The 13,703-nt window shown below is 40.1% G+C and overlaps 1 protein-coding gene across 3 annotated transcripts in view; it reads right to left on the bottom strand.

Annotated features, from left to right (window-relative positions):
• rarab (retinoic acid receptor, alpha b) overlaps positions 1-13,703 on the bottom strand; it is a 107,522-nt gene continuing 93,819 nt past the window's right edge. For all 3 annotated transcript variants that reach the window (XM_052553323.1, XM_052553324.1, XM_052553322.1), the window contains 6 exons: positions 7,805-7,946; positions 4,316-4,476; positions 4,052-4,228; positions 3,745-3,949; positions 2,441-2,599; positions 1-2,356 (listed from right to left, as the gene is read on the bottom strand). In XM_052553323.1, coding sequence (XP_052409283.1) covers positions 2,157-2,356; positions 2,441-2,599; positions 3,745-3,949; positions 4,052-4,228; positions 4,316-4,476; positions 7,805-7,946 — 1,044 coding nt within the window. In that variant the 3' untranslated portion in view covers positions 1-2,156. The remainder of the gene's footprint in view (positions 2,357-2,440; positions 2,600-3,744; positions 3,950-4,051; positions 4,229-4,315; positions 4,477-7,804; positions 7,947-13,703) is intronic.

Genomic DNA, 13,703 nt, shown 5'->3' with positions numbered 1-13,703 from the left:
TTCAAAAACACACAATACAGAAGTCTTTATTATGATCACCTGACACAACAGAAACATTTTGTGCGGTTGACTGTATAACAACTGTTAAAGCAGTACAGGGTTTGTGCTGTACATCGTGTAGATCTCTGTTTGTCATACTTCGAGTGAGAGAAGAGGCCCGTCGAGGTCTGTGATGCAGTACGTCTCAAAAGCAGTGAACCTTCAAATGCAGAATCAAATGAAACGGACAGTGGAAGAGTCTTGTGATTTTTTTTTTCAAACAGGTAGACAGAAGTGAATAGACTGTAGCTCTGTGCATGTTGTGTGCATAGTTGCAGTGAAGCAATTCACACTCCACCCTCAGAGGAACATGTTAAAGAGGAAGTCATTTCGACCCACCGCACTGTTCAAACTTTCATGACACCAGGTTCAGCAGATGTGATGCAGAGGCAGAGCTGTTGTAAACTGGTACAAATCATGATATGCTGACACTGATCCAGCAGAACTGGGTTGTATGGTGCCTACTAATCCTATTCATTTAACAAGCTATTGTTTTGTTTAAAAGGGACACTTCTGTCAAAAAAAAAATATATATCTAAAAAAAACAACAACAAAAAAAACCTGTATGACTATCTTTTGCAGAACGAACGAACATACACACACATACACACACACACACACTATGATTTGGAATAAAATGAGTAAATAAAGACAAAATGTCTCTGGTGGTTCAGATAAGACTTAATTTCATTTAAAACAAAAGAATGCTACATTATCAGAAACGTCAATGCAAGATCTTGCTCTTAATAAAGCATTTCTAGGAAACTCTAATTGTGAAATCAGTACTTATTTGATGCTTTTAGACCTAAAAAAACAAGGCTAGTGGTGTCATAAACCCAGAGGTCTGGCGCGGATCAGTGTGTTATAGAGGCAGAGTTGTTTGTGAGCTTTACTTAAAGTGATTGTCACACAGAGGCAGTGTTGTTGTTCACAACTGTTCAATGATTGTTGCAGGAGAGCAGAGGCAGAGATGTTGTGTAAGGTACAGAAGAGACACGTGACAGATGATTAGAAACAAATCTACCACAAACTGAGGTGTAAAAAAAGAAAAAAAGGCATGACGTTCTGTTACAACATTCTCAATACTTTTGAAATGGCACGTTTTTCTTCGAGCACTAAAAATACACTTTGTATTCTTTGTGAGTCATTATGTTTGGAAATCTCTTTTTTTATTTTGTAATCTGCTAATACTGTGTAGAGGTCGTCTCTGTCTTTCGACAGCTGACAATTACAAAAATTAAGAGTAAATTAAGAAACAATATTAAAAAGCTACACAAAGGCATTTCCCACTCTGAGATCTCATACACATCGTCATAATCACAAGCTGTTGACATGAGATCCTTCATTTCTTTGCCACAACTGCCAATGTTGATCATTGTGAATAAGTCTCGAAATCATGATCAAAATTGTGTTTTAACCCCATCGGATGATTTTCAGTGCTAGTGTGATTTTCAGTTCCCTTGTGTATGACAGTGGGTCGACCATAAACTTGTTTAACCCTCGAGAGATAAGTGAGAGAGAGAAGATAAGAACTGTTCTGCATTCCACCTAAGACACAAGATTCAAATCTCATTTTTCTGTCAATATAGATTTCATATATTCATATATCTTTTTGTAAGAAAACAAAAGAAACCGAACCAAAACGGCTGGAAAGTTCAAAATGTCCCTGACTTGCGGACATTTGACGTCCTAATGTCCTTTAGCTTGCTCTTAAGAGATTGAAATTTATAAAATAAAGTCACAAGCTAAAGAGGAAGAGAGCTTTATCTGGGCCTTCACAGTTTGTGTGATGGGAGCGGAGCTGGGAAGACACAGAAAAGAGCCGCTTCTGCACACACAGGACGTCTCCACAGATCACAGCCATGTGGACAGCTGCAGGACTCTGCTAGTCACTGAATCACTGCTGCTTTTATTGACGGTGTGAGTTTTGAGCAGGCTCGGCCTGTGTGGAGCTCAATTGGTCTTCAGCTAATGAAAGCCGGCCAGATTAACTGTTCGGGTCCGGTCATCCCGGATCAAAGTCTACCGGAATTCTGGTTTCTGGCGCGGGTCGGCTGTGGCTTATTTCTGGTTTGGAACCAGTTTGTTCCGTACGGAGCCCTGTCTGGAGGTGAGACTCAGGGGGAGTGAGCTGAGGGGCTGCTGTGTGTTGAGCTCGGAGACAAACTGGGGCTGCAGCTTCCTGGTGGCGCTCCTTTTCCTCCTCCTCCTCTCGCCCCGCCGCCCTCCAGACCCTCCGAATTCTCCAGCATCTCCTGAATGAGTGGAGGCATGGAGCCGGGAATCTCCATTTTCAGAGTTATTACTCGCTCGGCTCCTGATGGAGAAACACAGAAAATAATGTTAGAATGGATTCTGGATGAGTCAAGCTTGACGTTCAAAGAGTGACTGTGAGTCTCACCTTTAGCGCTGATGCTCCTCAGGTCTGTGATCTTCATCAGCATCTTGGGGAACATGTGTGGTTTATGAGGCCTCCTCTTTCTCACGTAGATCTTCAGGGCCTCCAGCAGTGGCTCCTGAAGCACATCCACCTTATCCGACTGCTCCAGATCCTGCCGGTCTGAGCACAAGTGCACAGGGTTTAATAACATCAGCTCACAGAGAATGACACGAGCATCAATGCTCTAGAACTCATAAAGAAATAATTTTTTTTAACTCCATTCAAAAGACTTCTGAAATGGAAGAAAATGATAATGATTTAAAATGATTTAATACTATTAAATTATAATTCAGGTTGGCAAATTATAATTAGGAGAAATTATATTATTAAATTATTTATTGAATAAAAATATTATTTATAATAATATGAATTGTTGTGAATAAAAAAAATTTGTTGTTAAATATAATTTGAAAAGGCAGATGAACCCACAATTAAAAAAAAAATAAAAATAAAAAAATAAAACCAACATTATTAAACAGTCAAAATTGGACGATATAATTTGGTATACAAGTTAGAGCTGTCAAATAAAAATTTGAATTTTGAATATTCGCCAAATTTAAGAAAAAAATCTTAGACTATCAAAACATTAAATAGGCTAACAAAACACATTTCTTGTGCCACTGATAAGGCTGCCTGATGGACACCTGAAAAACTGAATGCAATTTAATTAAACACGAAACGGAGTGACGATGCAAGTGTCGTTGCTTTTTAATGTTTTGTAAGCCTTTCCAGTTGAACCCTCTCTGCTGCAATGTTCATTAAAAACACTGTAAAAAGAGGACATCCACACGGAGATGATGTTATGTCAAAACTAAAACTAAGCCTTTCACAAAGAACACATATTTGCACATTTTCTAAAGGGGCTTCTATCAACAATGCGAGTTTTATGCTTCAAAAGCATAAAATGTGTGTACATTGAACTTAATAAAAGTGCATTAGTAATATTTAGCTTGATGCGCTCTCTTGTGGCCTCAGGAGAGAAGACAAACCCCCCCCCCCAACTGAAATTATAACGTTTAAATTAAGATATAATCTGAATATTGATAATATTTAAAGTGCAAAGTTTGAATTTAGTTTTTCAGCCATTTTGACAACCCTAATACAAGAGATGTAAAAGCCCAAGAGAAGGACTGACAGATAAAATACAAAACAAAAAAAAATTATATGTGAGAACTGAGTAAGTGAAACATTTACGTAAAGACATTCACAAACCAAAATATGGCTGTAAGTGTCTCTGATTGGATTTGGTTCAAGAGCTGCAGTACCTCCACACAGCAGACAGATGGCGCTGAGGAGCCCCGTCTCTGCATCATCCATCTCCAGAGGCAGGAGCTGGTTGGCGAAAGCGAAAACCAGATCCGTCAGTGGACCGAAGCCGGCGTTGTGCATCTGCGTGCGGTTCAGTGTCAGACCGTCTGAAAACGTCATGGTGTCCTGATCCGGTGTGTAGCGTGTACATATTCGCAGAATCTGTAGACCAGAACGAAAGACACAGGAAAGATGACACTGCTGCAGTGTTCATTCATGCACTGTTTAGACACAAGAACAGATGTAAGTGTGTTGTGCTCTTACCAGGATGTCGAGACAGGCGGCCTTTAACAGGGTGATCTGATCCGCGATAGTGAGTGTGGTGAAGCCCGGCAGCTGCTTGGCGAACTCCACCGTCTTAATAATGCATTTGGTGGAGAGTTCACTGAACTTATCCCACAGGTCCACATCCAGAGCGACCCTGTGGTCTGCACTGTTGTTCTGGTCGAGGACAGAGACAATGTTTCTTAGCTTGCAATTTATTTACCCACAATTCCAAAACGAGAAGCTGCTTTGCGTCTGACTTACGGTGGTGTATTTGCCCAGCTGGCACAGAGAGGGGAAGGTTTCCTGATGGGCCTTCCTGACCCGCTCGATCATCTGCACCGTATCAGGACTTAACACGTAACTCTCCGAACACTCCTGCTTTTTCTCTTCCTTCTTCCTCTTGTTCCGGTCGTTCCGAACAGCTGTGACGACAGGAAGAAAACAGGTCAAACCATCAGATTTACTCACTCCACTCATTAATTACATAACCATACAAGTAGATTTCTATGCTTTATACCAGAAGTGGCAATAAGAAAGAAATATCTAACTAATCATTCACACGTGCCACAAGATGGCAGTAAAAGTCCAGAGAAAACAGCAGATCATACACCGTTAAACCTTAGATACATGTTCTTCTTGCGATTCAATCATTTTGGCAGCTAATCTACTTCAAAACAACAACGAATGAAAGAGGAGGAGACGGATTAAGTAGGTCAATCAGAGCACATATGGGGTGTGTATATAGATAGATAGATAGATAGAGAAAGAGAGAGAAAAGGAACATGCATATAGAAATACATTTCTTGCAGTATTTCCACAGGGTTAAAGAGCTGAATAAAAAACCAAGTGCTTTGATGTGACAGTTCAAAAAGAGCTTTAGGTAAGAGAGTCTCAATCGCTAAACAAGCAGAAAAAGAGGGAAAACTCCAAGGATGGGATTCTCTGAGGTCTTCCCTTCTCTTTCTGTGACACTGAAAATGTGTATTCAACTGCCTTAAAAACACAGAGTAAACTACACAATAATAGAGAAGAAAAAAAACCGCTGTGAATATTTAGGGGCATTATACATGCATCCGATATACACGTGTTTCACAACAACACACAGACGAGCTCATTATACACACACACACCAACGCAAGAGCAATGCAAGTGTTTACAGCAAGATTTTGAAAACGCCTTTTTCCTTTTGGCTTTGACGTCAATGTAAACATAAATGTGAACAATACGCCAAAATGCCATTAACAGTGTTTACATGCGGAGCAAAATGAGGATAACTGGAAAATTAAGTTTTGCATAAAACCAACAGTGACCTACTCCTGAACCAGACCGTTTTAGCCATTCAACAGCACTATTCAAAAAATCAATTAGAAATGAGCACCTTAATTTAGCAAAAACACAATACAAATCGAAAAAAGCTGACAGTAATGCCATTTATAACTTAAAAGGTTTAAATTCAGATTAATCAATTTGAAATTTCTATTCAAAGAGTCCTAAAACAAGCATTTTCAACATTAATACGTTTCTTGAGCAGCAAATCAAGCATATTAAATTGATGTCATTATTGACGTATTAATATGTATTGTTTTTACTCTACTATTATTAAATGTAACCTTGGTGAGCATGAGACTTTGAAAACATGTACAGATATGTTATAAAATATCTTCCTGAACAGCAGTGTTTGTTTTCAAAGATGAAGGGTGTCATTTCAGCACCAACTGCAACCAAATGTAGGACGATGAAGCCCCACTTGTGCCGTTGAGGGGCCAAAAACATAGCTCCATGTTAATATCTCATGCCATCGGTCGAATCCACATTTCTGTATCGAGGTGTTCGGGCTGCTGAATCAATCAATCTTTTGATCACATCCCAGTATTTACACTTTTCAGGGAAATCCGTGCGTGGTTTAATTAGTTGTTTTTGCACATTAAACTGGGATGAGAAAATATTAATGACACTGAAGAATTGCAAACTTCACTGGAAAAAATAATGACTGTAAGATGGTGCATGTAAATGCACTCATTGTGTTTCATCACACACACACACACACACACACAGATGTGCTGATGGTGTGCAGCGTGCAGAGATGAGAAATGAATGTTGGTGGTTGTTAATAACTGTGACAAACGACCTCTGCTTTCACTAAAATCCAGCCTAATCTAATCACGTCACATGACAAATCTCAGCCCGCTTTAAACGTGCTCTCCCTCTGCGCCTGCATTCCTCCCTCCTTCCCTTCTTCCCTTCTTCCTGGAACCTCACAATCTCTGGGTTTTCTTGTCCTCACAGCCTCAATCACTCTTTTATCTCATGTTTTCTTGCTGTTTTCGGTTAGGACTCCTTCCTTTGTCTAAAGATAACTCCTCGCTCTTCTTCTCCCTCCTCCACATACACGCAGGGGAGCGAGAGAGCGAGCGAGCGATCGAGAGAGAGAGGGTGGTAAAGGATGATTCTCCCTCACTTCTCCCCACAGCCACATATTCATTTCTCCAGAGGGAGCTGGGTGCCAGCGTGGGCTCGGAAAACACAATCTAATGGAGCCATTAAAGAACTATTAACGCAGGGAGGTAATCTTTCACGACACGACATGTGCGAGAAGACGAAACCTGCTTGCAAACAACTTTATGATGACAAGAGCGCGCCATCATATCCGGGAGGAGAGAATGAAATATGTAAAATAACAAATCTGGGGCAGAGGTTTCGTGATAGAAAACGCAAACTATAGTTCAGTACAGCACAGAAAGAAAAGTATCTGCACTTTCATGCTAATAACAGAACAAAAGGTACATACAAATCCATATTCATACTTAAAGGCGAAAGCAACTAAATGGTGTACTACTGCAACAGATACATCAGATAAAGCAATAATAATGCACTACAGTAAAACAGATTAAAAAACTATTAATTAAAAATATAGCAGGTATTCATCATGACGTTCATTTGTCCTAGCACAAAAACACAAAGCAGCACAACTCCTTATTAAATGCTTGTACACAAGCCTGTCACACAAACATCACTATAAATGCTTTAAATAACACTGGCAAATGTCCTGTCTGTGGTCATGGTGCAGAGCACTTGAGCACTCCGTCCAGTAGATGGAGACAGCAGGACCAGAGAGACAGATGTCTGACAAGAGGTCTTCCTGGCACAGTGCATTAAACATATGCTGCATTTATTTGAGCAAACATAGTGAAAACAGCAATACTGTGAAATACCATTACTACTATTTAAAATAACTACTTGAATACATTTTTAAAAATGTTTGCAATACATTTTCTTCAGTGTCACATGATCCTTCAGAATGCATTCTTATATGATGATTTACTGCTCACAAAACATTTCTTAGAAACAATGAAGACAGTTGTGCTGATTAATATAGCAATATTACAAAAATATAAGGGTGCAGTACTTTAAATACTGTACTGTAAAGTACAGATAATATTTAAAAATATATATTTTTTACACTTTAAATGTGCCTTTACAGAAGAATGTACACACTTGTCAACATCTGAAATGGATCAAAACCTTTCATCGAAGTTATCCTTAAACTTACAACCTGTGTTCTTGCCTCCGACGACTGTATAGGTGCCTTTATACGTTAGAAAGGGGGTTTCTCGCAAGGGGACCATCATGTTTGGGGTACCATGGTACCTGTATTGTTGCTGTACACTAGATCAGCCTTTGACAAATGAGCTTCCGTGACTTGTCCAGTCGTTCATGATTAAGGGACTTTTAGTGTATGTAGACACTTACATTCTTTAGACATGCCCACTTCCAGGCACTTCTGCAGCCGGCAGTACTGGCAGCGGTTTCGGGTGACCTTGTTGATGATACAGCTCTTCTCTCTGTGGCAGGTGTACAGCATGTTCTTCTGAATGCTCCTTCGGAAAAAGCCCTGAGGAGACAAGCAAGACACAGAGGTTTACTATAGCTGGAAGCAAATTAACACCAGCCCACAGAAGTCGACAAGACTGAGGAAGAACGGTTATTTCAAAACACTAATGATTCACCAGATATTCATCCATTCAACATAATGCGTATCGTCACTGTACACAAACATGAAAACACGAATAATCAACCATGGCATAGATACAGCTCTCTCTCTCACACACACACACGTGGCTGGCTGAGCTCGGTTTAGATTTGGCTGTATTAAGGCTGCTGGGTATTATCTCTCAGTTGAAGTGCCCAGAGGTTCCCATTGGCTAATACCCAGCAGGGCTTAACCCACATAATACTCGAGCGAAGGGCTTCCAAAGAGAGATTCATTACATTATTCTCCTGATCTTAATTACTGCTTGGTCAGACTCTCGAGGGCAGAGAGTCAGGCCTAGGTCACAAACGTACACGACAAAGGCAGGAAAGATGCAGCCGAAGCCACAAAAGATCAGAGAGCAGACGCCCAAGTGTGATTGCGCGGGCTTGTGAAAGGGATTTGAGCTGCTGTGCTGCGACCACGGCTCTCTGGCTGAGGATTAAACCGTGAAAGCTTCACTCGTGACTGCCGCTGGGCACGTGGGTTATCAGCGGCGCTCTGCAGGATTCACAGACTGGGCTGAGCGGGAACACAATGGGTCCAGCGCTTCAGTGTCAACACGAAATGAGAGGAATTACTCTGTGCTGCAGATTTATACCTGACAAATTAGGTCAATACATTTGATAAAATCCACATTCACAGGTTATTAAAAGGGATAAATACAGAGCTGTGTAGATTAATTACAAATTGTGCTAAATTACTGATCACATTACATGATGAAAACTAATGAGGAGCGATCTAGGTTACTTATTTTAAGGTAATGTATTCGGACTACTTTTTTAGATTACTTTTAGATAGACAAATTTGCTTTAAATTTACCATTAAATGTATCATATTGATATTGAAAAAAGCAAAGAGAAAGAAAATATATTCATTGGAATATTTCCTTCTTTCCTGGCTTTGTGAATATACTCAAAGCAACTGGTATGACACACAGTAGGATGTTTAGAAAGGAAAAATTTAAGAGGAAAAAATAAGAATCAGGGAGAATCAATAAATTATGAATAATGTTATCAATAAAAAGTCACTGTAATCTGCATTTTTTAATTATATATATATATATATATATACAGTATTGTTCAAAATAATAGCAGTACAATGTGACTAACCAGAATAATCAAGGTTTTTCGTATATTTTTTTATTGCTATGTGGCAAACAAGTTACCAGTAGGTTCAGTAGATTGTCAGAAAACAAACAAGACCCAGCATTCATGATATGCACGCTCTTAAGGCTGTGCAATTGGGCAATTAGTTGAAAGGGGTGTGTTCAAAAAAATAGCAGTGTGGCATTCAATCACTGAGGTCATCAATTTTGTGAAGAAACAGGTGTGAATCAGGTGGCCCCTATTTAAGGATGAAGCCAACACTTGTTGAACATGCATTTGAAAGCTGAGGAAAATGGGTCGTTCAAGACATTGTTCAGAAGAACAGCGTACTTTGATTAAAAAGTTGATTAGAGAGGGGAAAACCTATAAAGAGGTGCAAAAAATGATAGGCTGTTCAGCTAAAATGATCTCCAATGCCTTAAAATGGAGAGCAAAACCAGAGAGACGTGGAAGAAAACGGAAGACAACCATCAAAATGGATAGAAGAATAACCAGAATGGCAAAGGCTCAGCCAATGATCACCTCCAGGATGATCAAAGACAGTCTGGAGTTACCTGTAAGTACTGTGACAGTTAGAAGACGTCTGTGTGAAGCTAATCTATTTTCAAGAATCCCCCGCAAAGTTCCTCTGTTAAAAAAAAGGCATGTGCAGAAGAGGTTACAATTTGCCAAAGAATACATCAACTGGCCTAAAGAGAAATGGAGGAACATTTTGTGGACTGATGAGAGTAAAATTGTTCTTTTTGGGTCCAAGGGCCACAGGCAGTTTGTGAGACGACCCCCAAACTCTGAATTCAAGCCACAGTACACAGTGAAGACAGTGAAGCATGGAGGTGCAAGCATCATGATATGGGCATGTTTCTCCTACTATGGTGTTGGGCCTATTTATCGCATACCAGGGATCATGGATCAGTTTGCATATGTTAAAATACTTGAAGAGGTCATGTTGCCCTATGCTGAAGAGGACATGCCCTTGAAATGGTTGTTTCAACAAGACAATGACCCAAAACACACTAGTAAACGGGCAAAGTCTTGGTTCCAAACCAACAAAATTAATGTTATGGAGTGGCCAGCCCAATCTCCAGACCTTAATCCAATTGAGAACTTGTGGGGTGATATCAAAAATGCTGTTTCTGAAGCAAAACCAAGAAATGTGAATGAATTGTGGAATGTTGTTAAAGAATCATGGAGTGGAATAACAGCTGAGAGGTGCCACAAGTTGGTTGACTCCATGCCACACAGATGTCAAGCAGTTTTAAAAAACTGTGGTCATACAACTAAATATTAGTTTAGTGATTCACAGGATTGCTAAATCCCAGAAAAATAAATGTTTGTACAAAATAGTTTTGAGTTTGTACAGTCAAAGGTAGACACTGCTATTTTTTTGAACACACCCCTTTCAACTAATTGCCCAATTGCACAGCCTTAAGAGCGTGCATATCATGAATGCTGGGTCTTGTTTGTTTTCTGACAATCTACTGAACCTACTGGTAACTTGTTTGCCACGTAGCAATAAAAAATATACTAAAAACCTTGATTATTCTGGTTAGTCACATTGTACTGCTATTATTTTGAACAATACTGTATATATATATATATATATATATATATATATATATACATATATATATATATAAAACATTTTTTGCAATCTGATTACTTAATCTAAATTACATGCAATCAGTTACTGGATACATAATACTACAAGTGATTTGAATCATTACAATTTACAGTAGAAAAAACAACAACAAAGATTGCTAAAGATTAAATGATTTTTTATTAAATCTGTGTTTTTAAAGACCAAATAAGCGTTCAATGCTAACTATGGTAGTCGTAATAATAGGGGAAGAATATACAGAATTAAATACCCCAAATGTAGCAAAAAAAAAACCTAACACTGACTTATAAGTGATTCATTGTGATCACTATGATTGGTGCTATGTTTGTATGATTATCTAACTACACATGAACGGTATCTTAATGTGCCGTAGTCATGCTACCATTTTAAAAACAAGCATACAGTAAAAACATTGTCCCTCTCTGGTGTAGAAACAATAATCCCAAAGGCTTTCAGTGGAAAAGTCAGGACACAGAGGGAAGCTTTTAGTATGTGTGTGCTTTTGACAGGTCTGTCCAGTGGATGCCATCTAAAAACACTCGTGTCATTTCACCGAAAGCGTGTGTCCAAGGACACGTCCCGCATGCTGAAAGGACATGTCCCTCTCACACTCGGTCTCGGCTATGAAAAAGTAATAAAGGAAAAGGTGAGCATGGCAGATGTGTGACAGAACGTGTGCTCGCCGAGCCGAGTCGAAATGGTTTTCTAATGCGCTGCCCAGAGGCCTGATCTCCCTACAGAGGCGCTCTCATTCATCGGATGTTTTATTCATGCCAGCTCTGATCTTCTGGAGGTCATTGTTGGAGGTGATTGTGGTAGACGCAGATGAAACGCTTCTTCCTGGACCAGTATCAGCAGGTCAGTCACTGCTGTACACACGATACATGAAGTTGCGCGCTGCTTCTTGCACATTTCCTTTTTCAGTGGGCAGCAATTTCGCTTGCACGGTTTCAAAACCCAAACAGTTGTATAATAAAAGCATTACATTTAAATTGACTTTGCACAGGCTTCATAAAAAATGCAGCAAAATTCAGCTGAAAACAAAGCAGTAGCTCTACACTGCCTCACAAAATGTGTTTACATCAGTAGCCAAATATCCCATGAATCCTGAGCGAAGGGACCCTTTGTACAGCCGACAGCCGTCTCACCTGGAGAGCTGATTCAGTGATAACAAACCCATGACAAAAGTCACACCAGTCCACAATCAGAAGACCTCTTTTCCTCGCTCTGCTCAGTGCCGCTGTTGGTCAGGCCTGAAAGCCACAGGAATGAAGCTCAATATCATCACAAGGTGTGAAGAATGCTCTGGCAACAGAGGGGCATCTGGGTAATTCCACCAGATTAGGGGCTGCAGCATTGGCCCATTGAGAGGAAAAAGTAATAGCTGCTGAAAATCCAGCTTTGCCATAAGAATAAACTGATATGCCTCTCGGGCATTCTTGTGCATCTCCCATCTATCTCTTTGAACAGGGAAACTAATTCTTCAAAACTGTTCACCAAACGTATGATTAAATTTCATATATAAAAATCAGCAATGTAATCTGACAGCAACTGTCCCATGAATGCTGTTTCATATGATAAAAAAGCATATTTTCAGTCTACGCAAACCAACGTGAACATATAGTCCTAAGCGTACGTCTGAGCTTCAGTGATGTGATGACTTTATCAATTGCCGAATGGCTCTTTTATTGAGAAGACAGGACAATTACAGCACTAGAAGCCACCACTCACCCAACAGATGGTATTCTGAAGGCACAATCGATTGGTGCTTGATTCAAGAAATCCTTACTGTAATCAACCTTAATTAATAATAATAAATAAGTTTTATCCAGATTTTAATAAGGATAAAGAGTGTTGTCTGAGAGACATGGATACCAAAGTGTAGAAGCAGAGATGGATGAGGAAGAGGCCATAATGGATGTAGGACTGATCTGTGATCCTAATCTCTGTCTAGGCATCACCTGACCTCTGTGAACCCGGGATTGACCTAGTCCTGACCTGCCGGCCAGATCCTGTGTGCCGAAGGCAGCAGAGGAGGGCAGGAAGGAAACGGTTTGAGGTCTGCTGTGGCTCTCACTGGCAGGAGCGCTAAGCCTCTTTAGTGTCTCCACTAATCCTGGACATGAGTACAAACCCCCAGGAGCACTGAGACAACGGAGGAGCAGGCGTGTGCTTGTGTGTGTATGAAACATGCAGTCTATTTCAAATGCATTTGGAACAAGAGACCGTGAGATCAAAATAAGGCCATCCGTCTGTTTAGCGTGACTAAGGGGCTGTGCGTATGATAGTTATTTGTGCTTAGTAGCCGTGAAGATTTAAACGAAGATTTAGACCAGCAGCCGTTACAAAACTTTGTGAGCTGGCTACCTAGGGAATATTTTGGATGCGATTCAGATGTAAAGCTTGATCCAAATGGTAAACAGCTAAATTATGCAGCATGGCATCACATGGAGTAAGGGGTGGGGGCGATGTGGCAAACATGCAATCGCTGTATTTTGATTTCATACAATGATGGAACAATGCAGCGCAAACAACCAACATCTGGTTATTTTAGGCAATTTATAAATCCTGGCCAGATCATGTCACCAGGAAGTGGCACATCTGGACACCTTACTTTGGGCATAACTAGTGTGCTAGGCAGCTGTCAGCTCACTAGAGTCTGGAGCACAGCTAATGTACCAAAAACTCAAACGCTGATCGTTCTCACGCACAGCCACAGAAAACAAGACACCATGATTAAAAAAAGACAACATTTAAGGAGGAGTGTTGCAAATCAGTCCCTAATAAGCCAGTTTCCACCACCTTTGTTAAAGTGGTAGCTATATGGATGGCTACCTTCAATATGGACTACAACACAAAAATGCAAGTAACTGACTTAAGGACAAATAGCCC

This window comes from Carassius gibelio, chromosome B3 (assembly GCF_023724105.1).
Source record: "Carassius gibelio isolate Cgi1373 ecotype wild population from Czech Republic chromosome B3, carGib1.2-hapl.c, whole genome shotgun sequence".
NCBI lineage: Eukaryota > Metazoa > Chordata > Actinopteri > Cypriniformes > Cyprinidae > Carassius > Carassius gibelio.
Note: the sequence above shows the minus strand (reverse complement) of the source record. Positions and strands in the feature narration are given on the sequence as shown.